A 21262-nucleotide genomic window follows, 5' to 3' on the forward strand; every position below is an offset into this window, starting at 1 on the left:
GGCCGCACCGGATTTTCGGCCGCACCGGATTTTCGGCCGCAGGTGTCCCACGTTGTAATATGAGATATTTACACAGAAAGATATTACACGTGAGGATTTTTTAACTTTTAATTAAATCCATATGGTAACATAAACAAATACATATTGCAAATGCTTTTTTTCGAACCGTGCCTGTAACGCGGCTACTTTTAAATATACGTTGCGTATACTTTTTTACTGAACAACATTCCAATATTTCCTAACGACTGGTAAAAAATATATATACTGCAGCCTACCAGGAAAAGTTATTGATCGCCTTTAACTTAAAAGCAGCGTTCGCTCAGATCTAATGCCGCTCCGCCGCTCGCCCCCTGCCGTCCCGTTTATCGCAAACGGCATTTTTCCCACAAGACGCGGCGAAACCGGGTGTGACGTCATAGCATCCCGCGATGTAGTACAGAAAACAAATATAGTTAAAACACTTCTAACTTTAACTAGAAAATGAATTACTAAGCAAAAATATTATAAACTAAATAACTGCCATAAAGGCAGCACAATGCTTTTCTTCGAGTGTTTTCCATGTTGATGAGGGTGAGTACAAATGACTGATTTACAATAATTTAATTGTGAAAGTGCGCTTGATTTATCGTACAATTTCATTGGACCTCTGTGAACTACTCATCAATTTTATTGGTCTACTGTTACGAGGCAAAATGTTTTTGGCGGCATGAAAAAAATCATGTATTAGCCGCTCCGTATTAAAGGCCGCAGTGTTCAAAGCTGTTCAAAATGTGGGAAAAAAGTAGCGGCTTATAATCCGACATCTACGGTACTCAAAATCAATATAAGATATATTATCATGTTTTATTTGTGACATTTTTGTTTGGCAGCACTGGAGTAAATACAAAATGTCTACAAAGATGATATCTAAGGATACAAATGGCAGGGAAATCTAAATAGACTCACTCATGTGAAAATTTGAATTTGACACTCAACTGGAGCAGACATGGCTGTTTAGAACAATATGTCAATGGCCAATTTCTATGCAGTAAAGTGTGGGGATGGGAAACAAAGTTCTGCTAAATAAATAATGATCACTATTTGACTGAATACTGGAGGTAGATACAATAGATATGGTTGTACTGGCTATTTTTAAGATGAAAGAGATTATAAAATCCACAGCCAACTTGATTCAAGTTAACAGGCTTAGAGACCAGTCTGAAATTTTCAATCATCAGCAGAACTCCCTTATTTTTTAAAAAATCAATAAATAAAAAACTCTATTAAAGAATTTCTATCACCACCCCTGCCACCCACACACCCTCTCTCTCTCACACACTCATACACACACACACTTCTGAACACTGACCACTGAGCATTTTCAGATTTTATTTCCCATTCCAATTTGGGATACACATCTCTTTGCTGGAATCCAGCACAGATCCACTAGGTGGTCAAGGACCCTGAAATATTCACCCTCAAAAAAAAAGAATAAAATTTCAAATTGACATTTAATTCAACATTGCATTAATAAAACCTAGTTAACTTGGCCAATTAATATAATTAATAACAAGCTAATTTATTTTCTCACAATACCACATAAAATTAAGTCATCCCATACATGTGAAAATCATTTTGAGAAATGCCAAGTTGGTGAAATCAGACTCAGAAAGACCGTAAATGCACTTCACTTCAGGTAGTCAGTTTCCTAAACTGTAATCTAACCAAAAAGCAAAGAAAAATAATTGTAGATATTAAGAAAATCTGAACCGAGCAGCAAAAAGTGGTGGAGAGCACCAGAATCAGTAGAGAGAGCAACTGGAGATTCTGAAGAAAGCTCAGCAACCTGGATTGATGTCTGTTTCTTTTTCCACAGACGCCAACATGATTGCTGGGTTTTTCCAAGTTTTTATTTCAAAGCATATGATGAATAAAGTTACATAACAGAAGTTCTATGTCATTATATACTGATGTGCTATTCTACATGAATTACAATAATCAAGGAAGTTATACTCCTAGTGGCCACATTATTAGGCACAGGATGTACCCAATAGAGCAGCCACTGAGTATTTTGTATGTTTATGGTTTGCTGCTGCTGTAGCCTACCACTTCAATGTTTGACGTGTTTGTGCACTCAGAGATGCTGTTCTGCACACCACTGTTGTAAACATCTGATTATTTGAGTTACTGTTGCCTTCCTGTCAACTTGAACCAGTGTCTGGCCATTGTCCTCTGACCTCTCTCATTAACAGGGTATTTTCACCCACAGAATTGCCGCGCACTGGGTGTTTGTTTTTCCACAACATTCTCAAGATTCAAAGTACATTAATTTTCAAAGTACGTATGCAGATTCAATCCTAAGATTCATGTTCCCCATAGACAGCCAAGAAACAAAGAAAACTTTGGGACCTGTTCAAGAAAAACATCAACCAAGCCCCCCCCCCCGCACAAAAAATAGCCCGCAAACAGCAACAACAAAAAAATGAGTGAAAAACACAGAATATAAAACACAAAATCAAAAGTGTCCAGGCACATTCAGTTCAGCTCAGTGTTCGTTATCTGCAGTCTACCCAGATTTAAAATCGCCCAAAATAGCAACAAACAAAAAAAGTGACCAGAAACACACAACGTGAACTGCAAGTCCAATCTACAAACCACATCAATTAAACCTTGCTCAAGACGCAGAACTCTGGCACTTCCCTCCACCAGCATCGAGGGAGAAAGAGACCATTCAAAAAAAAGAGTCCTTCCTTCAAGTAGCAAGCAAGACACTGTCACAAGTAGACACCTTCCTCAGGCAGCAGTGAGCGAAAGGCTTGTAGAGAGCACTGAACATCTGTTCACCTTAATGACTTCAGTCTTCCTCGGCGCTTTAAGCAGCGGGAACGAGACGTGGAGTTGATCATGAGCTCGCACTCCATCTCCAGGCTTCTTGGCCTCAAGGCCACACATTTTGCTCAAAGCCTCATGGAATACCCTCGGAGATAGCAAAGCACCAGATCGCTCAATCTGCCCAAAAACACACCACCAAAATGTAGAAAACAAGCTCCAACTGTAGCAGAACCACATTTGAAAGACGTAAAAGAAGTGAGAGTAGTTTTGTGAACCATCTGGAGGATGTCGCCCTCGTGTTGTTTGCTGGCACCATTGCGAAACTATTGTGTGTGAAAATCCCAGCTAAGCAATTTTGGAGATACTCAAACCACCCTGTCCAACACCAACAATCATTCCACAGTCAAAGTTACTCAGATTTCTACCCCATTCTGATGTTTTGTCTGAACAACAACTGAACCAGCATGCTTTTATGCACTGTGTTGTCGCTACATGATTAGCTCATTATATATTAGCATTAACAAGCATGTGTACAGGTGTACCTAATAAAGTGGCCTCGGAGTGTAATTTCTTAGAACTCCAAAAGGTGAGTAAATCATCTTCTTGGAAATTAATAATGAATCTTCTCAATCACATTACAGCATTCCCGAATTTAAAGGAAAAAGAAAACCGTATTCTTCTCTGCACCCCAGCAGTGTTTCAGATGGGCAGGTTACATGCTTTGTTACACTCTCCGGCATGACGGAAATTGGCACTAGAAATAAAAAGAGCTGCTGGACTGGTTTCAAAGTTTATTTGCATAGTTGATACATTACTCAAGGTCAAACAAGTTACAGCACTACCACTGCTGACTTCTTCCTAACAAAAAAACAGTGACAATCAGATGATGACAATTGGCGACCATGAAACGGTTCATCTCCAGGGGTGAAATGGGGGATGCACATTTTCAGAATGTTCCGCAGCATTTATGATACCAATGTGCAGCATATCAGGGTTGAAGTGCAAAGGTCACAGAACTTACCATGCCACTGGTGTCTTGGTTCAGGTGTCTTGGATAGATGTAAACAACACTTTGGAGTAAGGAGGACTTTTGGATTGCTGTATGTACTCACTTGCGATTTAAAAAACAGTAAAGTCACAGGGCTATGTATCCCGGCAAGAAAAGGAAAAACAGTAGACAATGAGGAAGAACGTGAGAAGACCAGGTGGTGGTTAATATGCATTACAAGGGAAAAGAGGCAAGTCCAAATACTCAAGACCATAATTAGAACGATCAAATGCAGGGACAAAATCTACTGGTATCATTAATGATATAAAAATACCTTACTCTGCCAAAATACTAAATTCATGTGGGACGTTTTGTCCATGTGTGGTCATGAATTAAAGATTGCATTTGATTTGAAACAACTGTTCCATTTTTAAATCCCACACCCATATTCAATTACTTTCAGCCTTTCAATGGAGATTCCATTTCAGAACCAGAAACTATTTTTTCTTAACAAAATATAAGATAGAAGGTACTAGAAATACTTGGCAGGTTTTGCCACATCTGTAGAGAAAGCAAGACAGTTAACATTTTGGGATCAATGATCATTTAATTAGCTCCCATCTGACCTTTATTTTTAGCTCATTAATTTTTTAGGATATGGATATTGGTAGTGAGATTCTTGCTGAACTGATTTATCCTTCTCAAGGTATATCCAGAAGCTACCAAGTAGGAAGTTCCAAGATTTCAAAGGAACACTGTCAGAAATGCGAGAGATTTGGAAGAGAACCTGCAAGTGGTATATAGAAACTGCCGGAACAATTCAAGACAGGCAGAGCGTTTGTGGAAATAATTAACATTTTAGGTTAAATAGCCTGGGTCAAAAATGAGAAAACGAGAAAGTAAGTTCACACTTTTGCCTCCTGCAGAAAGTTTGCAGCATTATCAGTTTCCAGATTGCCAGCAACTGTAGTTTGATTTTTCAACCTACAGGTGGTGCAATTCCCAAGAGCCTGGTAGCCTTGCCTTTCTTGGTGGGTCTGGAAAGCTCTGCAGGTAATCATGGTCTACTCCAAAACGCTCATTGCTGATCAAACACATTACAAGCACAGTACACCAAATAATTTTATCACTGCCACTGTGAAATGAATGCTGGTGAACTCTCCTGCATTCCCTCTCTGGCAGACAATTTCTTTTTTGGGTAACAAGACCAAGACTGCCCACAATGCTCCTGGTATAGTATCGCTAAAGCTCTGGTATAACTGCAGCAGAACATCCTTGTTCCTGTACGCAGAACCTTTATGTATTACTAGCTTCCTTAACTGTTTGGTATGCTTGTATATTTACTTTCATTTGTAACACGCTGTAAGGTTTCACTGCTAATGTAATGGTTTCTCTGTAATGTTCCACTGCTGAGGTAATGGTTTCTCTGTAGCAGCAATGTTTGGGTTATGATGAGAGAGAACAGGGCAAGCTAGCCAATGAGCAGGATGTTATTCTTTCTTGTGTGTCTGGGAGCCGGGAATTTGCGGGTTTTTTGCCGGGGAGAGATGAGGAGAAAAGACACGAATGGAGAGAGTTGGTAGACCGCCAGACGGAGTAGACTTGGAGCGAGGGTCCGAAGGTCAGTGACGATTGGCGGTGGTCGATGGTGGACGAACGGCCTTATCAGTGAGCTCCAACCTTGCGCAACAGATTGCTTCATGAGAATAGGCCCTTTTTTCTTTTATGTTTTCTTACTAACCATATAGTCAAATTAAGAATTATAAAACTTAATTGTTTAATCACATATTGTGTACGGTTTGTTATTTTGTGGTATTGATTTGTGACAGGGGACACATCGGGTAGCATCCACCCAAACAAGATTCCTTAAGTTTGGCTGGGCCAGGGGCTATCATCCACTGTATTAAGCCACTAGCTGAAGCCAGAGTTACATATTGAATTGTCCCTTATATCAATTATTAGAATTAAAATAATACTCAGCCAATCTGCTTTTCCTACCACAGTGAATATATTCACATTTATCCACATTATACTGTGCCTTCAATATTTTTCCCCACTTAACTCAACTTCGTCTGATACTCCTCGTAACTTTGTTGGATCCTCCTCGCAACTTTACAATAACACCTGGTTTCACACTGCTGGCAAACTTAGAAATATTTCATTTGGTTCCACTTTATAAGAACAATTATCTAAACACTTGAGGACACTTTCGATATGCATTCCATTAACCCAAATATCTAAATACTAATCATTTTTTAAACCGATCATCACATTGCATTCTCTCAAGTACCATTCATTTTGTTGCATTACGTATCTTTGAGTAATTAATTTGAATAATATTCACAATATCTCTTGAAATAACTCAAATTTTAGATATTTGCAAGATTCTTTTCTGCTTCCCTGAACACACTTCTTTCCTTTACTAATTTAATTTAAAATTACAGCAGTTACACCGATTAAGATCGTTATTTTCTATCACCTTCTTCATTCACTTTGTACGGTCAATCCTTTTGACAATTAATTTCTCTGCCTGTCACACAATTGCTTACCTCCCCTTTTATTCTTTTCTACCTTTAGCTTCTTCACCTGCATCTTAAAACATTTTATTTATTTATTTTGCAGAAGGGAAGGGATTATGGTGGTGGATCAAGAAACAATAAAGTGAACTGCTTTGCCCTGGATAGTATCAGTCTTAGTCCCTTGTTGGTGCTGCACTCTCATAGGTAAATAAGAGTATTCCAATATACATTTAAACACGTACAAACAAGCTGGAGGAACTCAGCAGGTCGGGCAGCATTCGTTGAAATGAGCAGTCAATGTTTCAGGCTGAGACCCTTCGTCAGGACTAAAGAAGGAGGGGGCAGGGGCCCTATAAAGAAGGTGGGGGGAGGGTGAAAAACCAATCAGAGGAAAGATCAAGGGGTAGGGGAGGGGAAGCAGGGAGGGGATAGGCAGGAGCGGTGAAGAAGGAATGCAAGGGGAAAGCACTATGGGTAGTAGAAGAAGGCAGAATCATGAGAGAGGTGATAGGCAGCTAGAAGAGGAAGCAGAGTGAAAGTGGGATGGGGGAAGGGAGAGGGAGAGAATTACCGGAAGTTGGAGAATTCAAAGTTCATACCAAGGGGCTGGAGACTACCCAGACGGTATATGAGGTGTTGCTCCTCCAACCGGAGTTTGGCCTCATCATGGCAGTAGAGGAGGCCATGTATAGACATATTCGAATGGGAATGTGAAGCACAGTTGAAGTGAGTGGCAACTGGGAGATCCTGTCTGTTGTGGCGGACGGAGCGGAGGTGCTCGACGACACACATTTGACCACAGCGTCTGCAGTGTACTTTGTGTTTACCAACATACATTTGACTTGCTCTACACCAGTGCTCTCAGTTATTTCTTGAAGTCACATGGAATGAAACAAATTTGCTGGAAATTGGCTTCTGTAGTGATAGGGAGCTGAGATAGGTAGATCACCAATTGGCACTTCTGACCAGATATGGTAAATACTTCAGAGCATCTTTAACACTTGCATGCTGAGCTAAGCCATCATTGAGGACAAGGATGTTCTTGGACTTTCCTCCTCCTATGAGCTGTTAATGATACAAAGTCAAAGTCAAGTTTATCACCATATGCACAATTACCCGTGCACACACAAGTGCAATGAAAAACTTAGTTGCAGCAGCATTTCAGGCACGTATAAAATACAACATTTACAAGAAAAGCATAAGTTACACGAAATTATACAAGATAAAACACATCTAGAAAAAATGTCAATTGAAGTGCAAAGTAGTTATAGTGTTGAGGGATGGGGGAGGGGTGGTCAGGGTGCAGGCTCGTTCAAGAACAGAATGGTTGAAGGCAAGTAGCTGTTCTTGAACCTGGTAATGTGGGACTTTAGACATCTGTACTGCCTGCCCAATGGTAACTGAGAAGATGGCATGACCTGGATGCCGGAGATCTCAATAATACACGTTACCATCTTGAAGCAGCACCAATGTAGATATTTCCGATAGTGGGGAGGACGTGCTTATGATATATTGGGCCAAGTCCACAACTCTCAGCATATTAAGTGTCTGTGCATTCAAACTGTCATATCAGGCCACAATGCAACTAGGTTTCAGCAGTACATCTGTGGAATTGTAGACCATGACCATCCACATTAAGATGTGGTGGGATTATAGAACTATAAGCTGATCCAATATTTGAAAAGTTGTTTAGTTCACTGTTCCTCAGACCGATCTTGGAGTTACACAAGCATTTGGGGATGTATTGCAGCTTCCTTCAATAGACTGAAAGCTGGTTTTGTTGCTGGCTTGTCCTCCTGCACTCTATATTGATAGTATTGATGGTAATGGTGAGGGGAAATGCTGGGCCACAAGTTCACAGATTGAGATGTTGTATATTTCTGATACTGTCCCCAGTACTTCAGTCGATACCTAGTCCTGCAATGTAACTATTCCAGATCTATTCCACTTGGCAAGACTGCAGGGTCCACTACTCAACTGAAGGTTCTTGAATGCAAAAACAGGACCTTATCTCCTGTAGTTGTTGCTTCTACTCCAATACTGTCATGGACAGATCATCTCCCACAAACAGATTGACAAGAATGAGAACACTGGTGTACCCCTTGTATTGATTCACTCATGACCTGCTGGAGACTCAGCTCTCAGTTCTCAACCTGCTGGGTTATGATAGTAACACACACAAAATGCTGGTGGAATGCAGCAGGCCAGGCAGCATCGATATGGAGAAGCACTGTCGACGTTTCAGGCAGAGACCCTTCGTCATGTCCAGGCCACCCTCCCCTACGTGTACCATTGTCACCTCTGGTAAATTTGTTCTGCCAAAAAAAAAGGACCTGCTGTAGATTTGGCAGGACTACGCAAGTGTACTGTTGCACAAACTAGTCTGTACAGACTTCTACCAAACTGAATAACCAAAAGAGAACTTCAAAGATCAAAATAATTTTATTAAAATACGCATGTTATCATATACTACCTGGAGTTTAATTTTCTTGCAGGCATTTGCAGGAAAAAATAAATACATTTGCAAATGAAAACTACAGATTTGGCTAAAAGTGATCTTGCAGTGTCCAAATTGGATTTATTTTATTTAGCGATACAATGCCGAGTAGGTCCTTCGAGGCGCTCCGCCCAGCAACCCCAGTTTAACCCTAACCTAATCACAGGACAACTTACAATGATCAATTAACCTCCCATGTAGGTCTTTGGACTGTGGGGGGAGGCTTTGCACAGACTCCTTACCAGTATTGAACTCCGATGTTCTGAGCTGTAATGGTGTGATGCTAATCACTGTACTACCATGCTGACCCCATGCTACAATGCCAAAGCTGATGTCGGTTTTATTTTATATATGTTATTACCATATATTATTTTTACATTGGTAATGATAACCCCAATAACTGAGTGAATTGCTAGACCAAGTACCAATTGCTGATGGAACTTAGAGGTCCCTCGAGAGAGAGAAATGAAGTTAGTATTTCAGGTTTAGACCCTTTTCCTGGCCGACCTGAAACTACCAGATGCTCTTGTGTCTTCAGATTGTAGAGCCTCTTCACAATCACAGTGCCATGTCTGGAGTCAAATAGACTAACAAGACTGGCCCAGAAGCAACACACACAACGCGCTGGAGGAACTCAGCAGGCCTGACGGCATCGATGGCCGAGACCCTCGGAACCGAAAATAAAAAGGGACACGCCCCCCGTGTCGTGATGTGTGTCCTGATGAGGGGTCTCGGTCCGAAACGTCGAGTGTTTATTCTTTTTCCATAGATGCTGCCCGGCCTGCTGAGTTCCTCCAGGATTTAGTGTGTGTTGTTTTTGGATTTCCAGCGTCTGCAGATTTTCTCCTGTTTCTGGCCCAGAAGGACGCCGTAAACCATGCCGCCTGCTATTGTCCCTCTGATTTAAAACAGCGCGGCTGCTCAGGAGGGATGTGGACTCGGGCTCCGAGTTTAGGAGTATAACCGCCAGCACTTTTACCTTTACCTGATCCTGTTCTTCCTCAGAGCCAGCTCCTCCTCCTCGGTACCGAAATCCAGGGACACGTCCTCAGTGTCGTCCACCAGCGCCTGTAGACGATGAGAAAGAAGTAGTTGTGTTTTTGTTTTTGCTAGATGAACAAAACCGCCAAGGGGGCTGAAACGCCCCGTCATCGGCACCTGACCCCCGGGCCGGACCGGACCGGACCGGACCCCCTTACCTGCCGCATGATGGTTGCTCGGCAGCGGCCCGTTACGTCCTGTCTGCCTGGTACAGCTCACAAATGTATCCGGGCGGCTGCTGCTCTCAGCCAGCTTTCCAAGGGTTGCATCACTTAATCCCAGCCCCCGCCGCCTGCTCACCCTCCCCTCAATTGCCCTGCAAAAGCCCGACACGTTCACTGTTCCTTCATTGCCATAGATGCTGAGCTTCTCCAGCATTTTGTGTGTGTGTGTGTCGCTCTGGACTTCCAGCGTCTGCGGAATATCTTGTGTGTGTGACTAGCCGCTCATTGCGATCCCAGATCATGGAATTTCAAACACATAACGAGCCTGACGGAATTAGAATCTATATTCTTTATTTTCTTTTCAGCAGAGGGGTGGCTGCTGCACATGACTCGGGTAGGATGTGCTTCGTGGGAGGTGCTGTGATTCATTTCAGCATTTCATTTCTCTTTCAGAAGGCAGATTTCAACACCTTTAACACAGCCAGAATGCCTCTTCAGTGCAGTATGGAGGGAGTGCTGCACTCATTCAGATGAACGTTAAGGGAGCACTTTCGCGTGGCTGATCAATGGCAGGGACGTCTCCTCTACAGCTTTCAATGGGGTTAGTCGGTCCTTCCTTCTCAGCCACGGTTAAAGCTGCCCTTTTCAGTGTCTTCAGCCAACTCTCCGGTGTCCCCTTGAGTCACTACCCTATCGAGGAGTAATCTTGTCGTCGATACTCAAACGAAGCCCTGGCGTCCACCTCCTCAGGGCAGTACTTCAGCACTGCAGTACTTCAGCTTGTGGCCAGCCTCTGCTTCTTCCTTCCATTAACTCAATGAGGAGTACTGTCTTGGCGGCCATGGACCACAGTACTGTATCTGGGTGGAGAGATGGTGCTGATTTCCATGGGGAACTGTAGCAGTCTGTCGAGATCTGCCCTCGTGTCCCACCGCCTGCCCGTGGAGAGGAGCTGTTGGGCGGGTGCATTCAGTGCCCTTACCATCTTTACTGAACGAGGTGAGTTCCCATCCCACTGGAGAATGGCTGCTTGTTTCTTGCACCCCAGCCGCAGGTCTCTAGGATCTCCGACAGCTTCTTTAGGACCTGGTTGTGCGCCATCTGCAGTGCCCTTGGGAGAGCGCGGTCTTACATCCTGCCAGGGTGTGTTGGAGGTTGTCAACTACCCTCACTGCCAATTGATTGGTGAAGATTTCCAGGGCAGGGCAAGGCATCATAGGTTGCCCTGATGAGGAAGCCAGGTCTGGCTTGTGGGATCTTCCACAGGTGACCAGCTGAATGGCCTGTTGATGGTTCCCTCCCGTGTTGTCCAGCTTCCCGTGCCACACCTGCTCTGCCCTTGTCACCTCCTCCACTACCATGGCTTTCCTTTCATTCTTCGAGGCCTTGGACCAGAAACTTGCTACCTTCCCCCAGCCAAGTCCTGCATGTCCAGTCTGCACTCTGCCGACAACCTCTTGGTGCTGCAACCTGCTGATGGCCCGGTCTACTTCAGCTTGAGCTCTCCATTTACGGCCGCTGTGGACTGAGGCACTTTACCTGTTTGGAGACATTTTAAAAACTGTATAAATGGAGTATAGTACAGACTTTGAAAAAATAACTAAAATCATGATACATAGAGTTAAAACCATGTATTAAATAAATAGCAAAATGAAGAAAATGATACATTTAACCTGACTTACCCTCTTAATGAAGGTCAGCTTGCCCCACAGCTGCGGGGATTCCCACATGTATGACAGCCAAGGTTGATGTAAAGCTGAGGAACCATGTGCAAAATGTGAATTAGCTGTGGGCAACTAGTAAGATCTGCAACCACTGCTAGACTTAACAGACATGGACACATACAGAATGGAAACTGGCCCTTCAGTTCACCAACTATTAACATGATCAGGCACAGGTGTTTCTTTACCTTTTCCTTACATTCCACTCAACACAACTCCTCAAATTCTATGAAAAGGGGAAGTTGACAGTTGCCAGTTAATCTACTCCCCTTTGAGATGTGGAGGAAACCCAGACGGACTCAAGGGGAACACGTACACTCCACACGGACGGTGTCAGAGTACAGGATTGAACACAGGTAGAAGGAGCCCACAAGCAGTAGCTCTATCAGCTGTGCCAGTCTGCCGACCCTCTCCCGCTGACTCGAAAAAAAGAACAGGAGGGTGGTTGAACTGTTACGTGATCTGTACTCCATCACAGCGTTCACATTTGCAGTTCAAAGAAATAAAGCACAGAGTAGGCCCTTTGAGCTGTGCTGCCCAGGAACCCCCAATTTGACTCTAGCCTAGTGATAGGACAATTTTCAATGACCAGTTAACCTACCAGCCAGTGTGTCTTTGGATAAGTTTTCAGGCAATACAAAAATAAGTGAAAGGGCAGGTAGTGTTGAGGCCGAAGGATTTTAGACGATGGGCAAAGAAGTGGCATATGGATTGATGTTGGGAAGTGTGTAGTCATGCACTTTAGTAGAAGAAATAAAAGTGTAGACTATTTTCTAAATGGAGAGAAAATTCAAAAATCCAAGGTGCGTAAGGATTTGGGAGTACTCATGCAGAATTCCCTAAAGGTTAATTTGCAGGTTGAGTCAGTGGTGAGGAACACAAATGTAATGTTAGCACTTATTTCAAGAGGTCTAGAATATGAAAGGATGTAATGGTGAGGCTTTATAGGGCATGGGTAAGGCCTCACAGAGTATTGTGAATAGTTTTGGGCCCATATCTAAGAAAGGATGTGCTGACATTGGAGATGGTTCAGAGGAGGTTCACAAGGATGATTCCAGGAATGAAAGGGTTACCATATAAGGACCAATTGATGGCTTTGAACCTATACTCACTGGAATTTAGAAGAATGGGGGGGTTCTCATTGAAACCTATTGAATGTTGAAAGGGCTCAATGGAGTGGATGTGGGATGTGGAGAGGATGTTTCCTGTGGTGGGGGAGTCTAGGACCAGAGGGCATAGCCACTGAATAGAGGGACGTCTATTTAGAACAGAAATGAAGAAGAATTTTCTTAGCATGAGAGTGGTGAATCTGTAGAATTCGTTGCCACAGGTAGCTGTGGAGGCCAAGTCATTGGGTTTTTTTTTATTAAACAAAATATACTTTATTCAAAAATAAATTTATATACAATAACCATTCAAAGACTTTTAATTCTTTACAGTTGGTACCATTACTGTCTTCACATTTTCAAAATTCAAAAGTTTTGCCACCCACGTGGCACTTTGTTCTTTCATATTTACATTCAGGGGGTATACTCCCAAGCCCCCCTACCCCTCAACTCCCACGGGAGAAGAACCCTAGGCTGTGGTCCTTCCCCACCGGGCCCTTGCGGTGGCTGCACCGAGTTTGAGTGCGTCCCTCAGCACGTACTGCTGCAGCCGAGAATGTGCCAGTCGGCAGCACTCCCCCACGGACATCTCCGTGTGCTAGTAGACCATCAAGTTTCGGGTCAACCAAAGAGTGTCTTTGACCGAGTTGATGATCTGCCAGCAGCACCGGATGTTGGTCTCGGTGTGCGTCCCCGGGAACAGCCCATATATTTAAGGCAGAGGTTGATAAGTTCTTGATTAGTCAGGGCAAGAAGGGTTGTGGGGAGGAGCAGGAGATTAAGGCTGAGAGGAAAATTGATCCTCCTATAGCTTATGGTATTATTAACCCTTTCATTCCCAGTATCATTCTTGTGAACCTCCTCTGGACCCTCTCTTATGCTAGCATATCCTTCCTTAGATAAGGAACCCAAAACTGCTCACAATGCTCCAATGTATATGTGGTTCATAAATAAATGTAAATTCAAACCTGATATTTTTAAATTCATTTGATCAAATTCTATTCCTTTAGATTGACTAGTTATTTAGTATTTTGAACTTCATGTTGAGTTGCCAAGATTCAAAAGCTATTTAATGTAATTTCCACTACACCAGTGTAAAGGAAAATGAAATAATTGTTAGTCCAGATCTGATGCAGGACAAAAAAAAACACAATAGGATAAAGAACACAATATTAACAAACATAATGAATATAAATACATAAGATAGCTTACGAGGATTGATAAGTTCATGGCCTAAGGTAGAAGGAGTCAATTTTAGAAAACCTAGTACATTCATTTTTCAGCATAGTCCCTCCGACACTTTTAGTCCAGTGGTCGTGGAACATACGGATCTTGGACCTCCAGAAAGTGTCCACAGATTTAAGTATTCTACAGGGAGAATGAGGCAACTGTGGCTGACAAGGGAAGTCAAAGACAACATAAAAGGAGAAGAAAGGGTATACGAGGGGTGATTGATAAGTTCGTGGCCTAAGGTAGAAGGAGATGAGTTATACAGCTCTCGTTACATGCACATGCAGTTCAACTCTGAGTGATTATGCAGAAAGTTTGAAGTTAATAACTCATCCGGGTGATTGATAAGTTTGTGGCCTAAGGTAGAAGGAGATGAGTTATTAACTTCAAACTTTCTGCATAATCACTTGAAGAGTTGAACTGCATGTGCATGTAAAGAGAGCTATATAACTCATTTCCTTCTAACTTAGGCCATGAACTTATCAATCACCCATGCTGTGGACACTTTCTGGAGGTCCAAGATCCATATGCTCCACGACCGCTGGACTAAATGTGTAAATGTTGGAGGGGACGATGTTGAAAACTAAATGTGCTAGATTTTCTAAAATTGACTTCTTCTGCCTTAGGCCATGAACTTATCAATCATCCCTCGTATACCTAGATTCATTGTACGTCTATAAAGTGACAATAGGTACAGGAGTGTCTATATTTAAGGTGCAGCTGACAGGAAATGACAAAGTAGTAGCAGTGAAGGGCTATAAGCTGGCAAGATGAAAGATAGGATGTCATTTGTCATGGTTAAGTTGGGTCTTTGTAAGAATGGTCAGATAAAGAGCAGCACAAAGCATTAAAGTAACAGGTGACGAGAAGCTCAGGTTAATCCTTGTGGGCTAAATGCAGGTCATTCAGTCACTCTATCTGTATCACATTATAAGCACTAAAGGCTGTACACTAGTTCGGATGAAGTACAAGTGCATTGCTGGAAGGAATGTTTGGGCCACAGCATCAGCAAAAGGTATTTCATTCCCAATAAATGTGCGGGAAGGTGCCGTGAGAAGGGGAGTAGGTATTTCTGAAGATGAACGAAGGAAGCAAGAAGTTGCAGAGCCCCTTCGGAATGCTGAAAGGGGAGAGCAGAGTGAAATATGACTGGTGATGGCATCCGGTTGAAGGGTGCGGATATTACGGAGGATTGTCCATTGGATGTCCAGGCTGCTCAGGTGATGGGTGAGAACAAGGAGAACTCTATCCTTGCTCTGGGTGGGAGGTGATTACGGAAAGCAGAAGTTTAGAGGATGTAATAGGCACAGTCAAAAGCCCAGCCAATTGAGGCAGATAGAAAACCATAGCAGAGGAAAATTGGTGTGAAAGGTGGCATCTTTGGAACAGATGCGATGGAGCCAGAGAATCTAGATGAATGAATGGGGTCTTAGTGGGAATCTGGGTGGGAGGGATTAAACACCAGCTAACTGTGAGAGTCCATGGGCTTTTAGAAGTTATTAGGTGTAACTCATTTAGTAACAATAAACTGTATTCCAAATGGAGCAGATGACATCCATTTTACATTCAGCCATACCTTTCACTCACTTCTCCTTATCCATATAAACCCACCCAGAATCTCAATGAGTCAGGGTGTGGGAGAGAGTCAGAGGTGTTCACAGATGCAAATCCAATAAAACTGGTTGGAGGGAGGGGGAATAGAATCAAAAATAGGGGAAAAAAGTAAGTCTGTGATATAAAAACAGTGAGTCCTCCAGGACGTTGTCACCAGTGGCTATTGAGAGGATTAGAACAGGGGTCCCCAGCCTGGGGTCCATGGACCCCTCGGTTAATGGCAATGGTCCATGCATTTAAAAAAAAGTTGGGAACCCCTGTTCTAGAAGCTGGATTACAGAGTTAAGGGGCTATAAGGCTGGAGGGTGTGGAGGCATGATTTCCAGAGGAAATGAATTCATGACTGCATGGAGGATCAGTCACTAATCTTCAATGACATGGCTGTTGTCCAAGGTGAAATGTCGGGGTGGTGTGCAGCCTACGCCAGGTGGAGATCAGCTTGCTGAAGAACAATCACTCTGCTCACGTGAGCAGGTCTGGTGACAAAGTCGGAGCTGGTCTTCAGAGCAGAAGATCACAGTCATTAAAGGGATTATAGTATGGGGGAAAATAATATTCTGACTTACTTCCTTTGAAAACTGTAGATGGAAATTACCTCTAGTTCTGCAGAATTATTTTCTTCATCACTATTATAAATTTGGTTCAGTTCCTGACTATTGTTCGATATTAGTTTTAAGTGGGAAGTCAAAGTGTAATTCTGCAGCAGCCTGCTGAATCCAAATATGCTATTTTCCCTAAGTTGTTTCAGAATCGGTTCTTCAAAAGTACTTCCTTCTGAGTGGAACTTTTTAGGCTGTCCTTGGTTGTGAAAGAAGCTTTATAAATGAGGAGGGTTTCTTTAAAGCCATGGTGCACATTAACAGTACCTCTTTTAGCAGCAAATTTTAGATCATGTTGATGTCTACAGACAAAGTCAGACTGCACCCACACAAAGCATGAGAATGCACTGAATCATTTCGGACTAAAAGCCACCTGAGTTCATTACCAGCAATGAAAAATAACCCCTACGACTGTTAGGAATCTTTTACTGTCAAATGCGCTTTTAACTTCTGGCAATACAGTAATATGTAAAAATTAGTAGACATGTTTGATCTGGGGATAATCTTAAACCACATAACATTTTAAACACTTCATAAAACTGCCACTAGAAGTGTTCTGGCTTCTGTTATGAATTGGCAGATTCACTTCTTCAGTCATCAGCCATGATTCTTCAGTGAGGTCAAGGGAGTATTTGGCTCAGATCAAACAGAGTGAGAGGAGCTGACTCACTCTCACCCACTCCAGGGCTATAGAGTCCTGTAATTGCTCTTAACGCATAGTTAGATGACTTAACAAACCCTCAGCAGTCAGTCAACGGTGCTTACCCTTTTTCTTGCACTCAGAAGAATCACTGACCTAGGCACACACAGCAATCCCTCCACACCTACCACCTGAAACCACACCTTTGTCTCTCTATCAATCTATCTTTCTCTCCCTCCCAGCTCTCTGTCCCCTTCTGTCCCCCTGTCTCCCTCCCTTTTCTCTTCCCTCTCTCTCTCCCCTTCTCGCTCCCCCACTCTCTCTCACCCCTCTCTTCCCTCTTCTCACTCCACACCTTCTTGCTCCCCCACTGTCTCACCCTTCTCCCCCTCTTCTCCCCTCTCTCCCCCTCTTCTCCGCTCTTCTCCCCCTCTCTCCCCTCTCTCTCTCCCCACCTCTCTCTCCCCCTTCTCTCTACACCCTTCTCTCTACACCCTCCTCTCTGCACCCTCCTCTCTGCATCCTCCTCTCTGCACCCTCCTCTCTGCATCTTCCTCTCTCCCGCCCTCCTCTCTCCCGCCCTCCTCTCTCCCGCCCTTCACTCTCCCGCCCTTCACTCTCACACCCTTCTCTCTTTCTTCTTCTCTCCCCACTCAACCTCTCCCCCTTCACCTCTATCCCCCTTTCTCCTCTATCCCCCCACTCTCCCTCTCTCTCTCCTCTCCCCCTCTTTCTCTCTCCCCTCTCTCTCACCCCATCACCCTCTTTCTCCCTCCCTCTTCCTTCTCCCTCTCCCCCTCCTCTCTCCCTCCCACCTCCCCCTCTCTCCCCACTCTCACCTCCCTCTCCCCACCTCTCCCTAACCCCTCCCCAAACCCCTCGCTCCCCCTCTCCCTCCACCTCTCTCCCGTAACCCCTCTCTCCCCTCCTACCTCTCTCTCTGTCCCCTCTGTCCCTCAACCCCCTCTCCCCCCTCTCAACACCCCCCCTCTCCCACCTCTCTGTACTTCTCCCCTCCCCCTTCATCCACCCTTCTCCCCTCTCCCCCTCTCCACTTTCCTCCCCTTCCCCCTCCCCTCTCCCCTCCCCCTCTCCACTTCTCCCTCCCTCTCCCCTCCCCTCTCTTCCCTTCCCTCCCTCACTCTCTCTTCCCTTCCCCTCCCTCCCTCTTCCCCCACCCCTCTTCCCCTCACTTCCACCCACTCCCCTTCCTCCACCCATTCTTCCCCTTCCTCTCCTTCCCCTTCTCCTTCCCCTCCCCCTTCCTCTCTCCCCCTCCCTCCCCTTCCTCTCCCCCATCTTCCTCTCCCTCCCTCTTTCTCCCCCTCTCCCACTCTCCCCCCTCTCCCCTCTCTCTTCCTACTCTCTCCCCTCATTCTCTCCTTCCCTCTCTCACCCTCTCCCCCTCCCTCCTAGAGTATCTAGAACAGAGAGAATCTGGGTGTGCCAGTTTGAGAGGGTCCACAAGTGAGAAAGTAAGCAAAAGATACACTGATGGAGGCAGCAAAAAGCAACAAAACATAAACACAAGAGCTTGTGCAGATGCTGGAGATCTAGGGTAACTGTGTAAAATGCTGGAGGAACTCAGCAGGTCAGGCAGCATCTGTGGAGACACTTTGGACCCAGTCCCTTTCTCAGGACTGGAAAGGAAGGGGGAAGGACCCAGATTGGGGATGGGGAAGGGGACAGGTACAGTCAGGTGACTGACAGGCAGCTGGGTGGGGAGGGTGTGAAGTGAGAAGCTGGGAAGTGATAGGTGGAAAAGTTAGAGATTTTGTGCAGTTTTGGTCCGGTCCTACAGGAAAGATATAAATAAGGTTGAAAGAGTTCTGAGAAAATGTACAAAGATATTGCGGGTTTATAAGGAATGATTAATGGGGTAGGGTTTTACTCCTTGGAACGTAGAAGATCGAGGGGAGATTTGATAGAGATATACAACACTGTGGTATAGATAGGATAAATGCGAGGAGGTTTTTGCCATTGAGGCTGGGTGGGACTGCAACCAGAGGTCATGGGTTAAGGATGAAAGGTGAGAAGTTTGAGGGGAACAGTAGGTTGTAAGTTCTTCATTCAGAGGGTGGTGAGAGCTGCCAGCTCAAATGCTGCACACAAGCTCGATTTCAACGCTTGAGAGAAGTTCGGATAGGGACATGGAGGGCTATGGTTCCGGTGCAGGTCCATCGGAGTAGGCAGCTTAAATGGTTCAGCACGGACTTGATGGGCCGAAGGGCCAGTTTCCAGGCTGCGCTTTTCCATGACTCTGTAGCTGAACAAGAAGGAAATGGACAGGAGAGAGTGGACCAGGGAAGAAAATGAAGGCGGCTGGGGGCCAGATCGGTGGATGATAGGCAGGTGGGGAGAAGGGAAGCGGTTAGAGTGGGGAATGGGAGGAGAGGGTGGGCACATCTACACGGAAGCCTAACTTTGAAGACTTTACTATCGTGCAATGCCCCAGTTTTTGTCAGGACATGAGCGATTGCAGCAGCTAATCCGACACTGAAATGTTATCACAATGTTGAGATGGGAGCAGAGATCCTTTCACACAAGGTACTATACTGTATTTATGAAAGCAAGATGCACGTGGGAAGCCAAATATAACTTTAATGCCTAATGAGTAAAACTGAATTGATCACTTTTATCGAACTGCCGACCGACTGGACAATTTGGGGATTTCCTTCAACTGTTTTGGACAGAGGGGATTTCAACTTCAAGAATACAGAAATATTTTCAGGCCAATAAAAATAGAACAATGATCTCTGGAGGCGTTTACTGCCGCTGGAACCACCCAGCAAGGTTACCAATTGTTTTATTCAGTCCGTATCAAAAAGTTAGGAAGCGTCGGATAGGACGGAACATGAACATTGGGTGCTGCAGCGAAAAAGTAAGACTGGTTTCAGAATGATTAATGGGCTTTTTTTTTTAACCTCAAACTTAACGGCAAATAATATGAAAAGTACAACACATCGCCGAATCAATTTAGTAAATTATGTTTTGAGAACGTGTATCTTAAGCAATTGAACATTTAATAACGAAACTGCCGAAGAGCGGGTGTCAATGATAATTTCTGACGAGACACATCTTTACAGGTGAGTTGCTTGGAGGTGAAGGAGATGATCCAGTAAAATTGGGACCGTGCGTTCTTCAAGCATTTCCTAACCTGCCCGCCTAGGGTCGGTGTTTAAAGCGATTTGAAATAGTGTAATCATCGCGGATGCCGGGATTCAAATCGATACCATAGTGCCGATAACACCCAGTAATGATTCCGAAATTACGATAAGTCCATCTTTTCAGATTCAGCAGAAGTGGTTTATAACGAATTGAGTTGAACATGTTTTAATTTATAGGACATAGTTAAGACGCACAAGATCGGCGTTTATTACCTGTCACTGATATGTCCCTGACACGCTATTGAAAATTTTCTTCAGCCACTTCAGTTTGCTCTGGTTGACAGAATCTCATGGTAGCGTTTGGATCCAGCGACAATGAAGAAATGCCTACATACAGTATATCCAAATCGGAATGCTGTGCCTGTTCTGCTTTTTTGTTCTTGTTTTACCCTATACATTTACCCTATACATTCTCGAAGTCATCTTCTCTTCAAACCCAGTAACTGTTCATTGGTTTTACTCAATTGTCATTGAACTATCTTTGTGTGTAGTTTTTCATTAGGTGACGTAACGTGCGACGGTGTTAAGCACCCTAGGAGTCTAAGACTTTTGCACAGTACTGTCTGTATTTGTCAAAGTGGAGCAGAGAGCGAACTTGTAAATCTGGCGAAAGCATAGGATGTTGGGAATGGCAAGAGTGGAGCACTAAGGGTGGGGTGTGGGACAGGTGTTAGAGAAGGAGTGCCAGAGGCGGTGGGGGGTGGGGTGGGGTGGGGGTGGCGCTGGTGTAGAGACACCCAGCCCTGAAACACCAGGCAAGGTAATTTGATTCCAAACAATTGGTTTATGGATTATTACAGAATGTCTCTCTGGTGCTTCCCCCTCTTTCCCCTCTCTCTGCCCCTTTCCCACTCTCAGTCCACAATTGACACCCAAATCAGAATCAGGTTTATCATCACCCACACATGTAATGATCTTTTTGTGGCAGCAGTACAGTGCAATACATAAAATTACTACAGTACTGTGCAGAAGTCATAGGCATTCGAGCTATATACAGTATATGTGCCCAAGACTTTTGCACAGTATTGTACATACTTTTCTATTTCATTTAGTTTGAACTGTGAACACTTGGGAATGATTGATCCTGCAGGACAAGGTAGAGGAAAAGATCTGCAGCAGAAACATAAACAGGGGAAAGGTGATGGGAATAAGGGTGACAATGAAA

General features: G+C 44.1%; 2 protein-coding genes across 5 annotated transcripts in view; one reads left to right on the forward strand and one right to left on the reverse strand.

Annotated features, from left to right (window-relative positions):
• The window catches only part of LOC140735372 (Golgi apparatus membrane protein TVP23 homolog A-like), a 36837-nt gene extending 26691 nt beyond the window's left edge, over nt 1–10146 (reverse strand). For 2 of the 4 annotated variants that reach the window (XM_073060347.1, XM_073060349.1), the window contains exon 1: nt 9801–10008. In XM_073060347.1, coding sequence (XP_072916448.1) covers nt 9801–9967 — 167 coding nt within the window. In that variant the 5' untranslated portion in view covers nt 9968–10008. The other 2 variants (XM_073060351.1, XM_073060350.1) reach the window with 2 other exon arrangements.
• Nucleotides 10147–19751: 9605 nt separating this feature from the next.
• ciita (class II, major histocompatibility complex, transactivator) overlaps nt 19752–21262 on the forward strand; it is a 106368-nt gene continuing 104857 nt past the window's right edge. Inside the window, exon 1 of the mRNA XM_073060352.1 lies at nt 19752–19811. The gene's annotated coding sequence lies outside the window, so the exon portion shown is untranslated. The remainder of the gene's footprint in view (nt 19812–21262) is intronic.

This window comes from Hemitrygon akajei, chromosome 11 (assembly GCF_048418815.1).
Source record: "Hemitrygon akajei chromosome 11, sHemAka1.3, whole genome shotgun sequence".
Taxonomy (NCBI): domain Eukaryota; kingdom Metazoa; phylum Chordata; class Chondrichthyes; order Myliobatiformes; family Dasyatidae; genus Hemitrygon; species Hemitrygon akajei.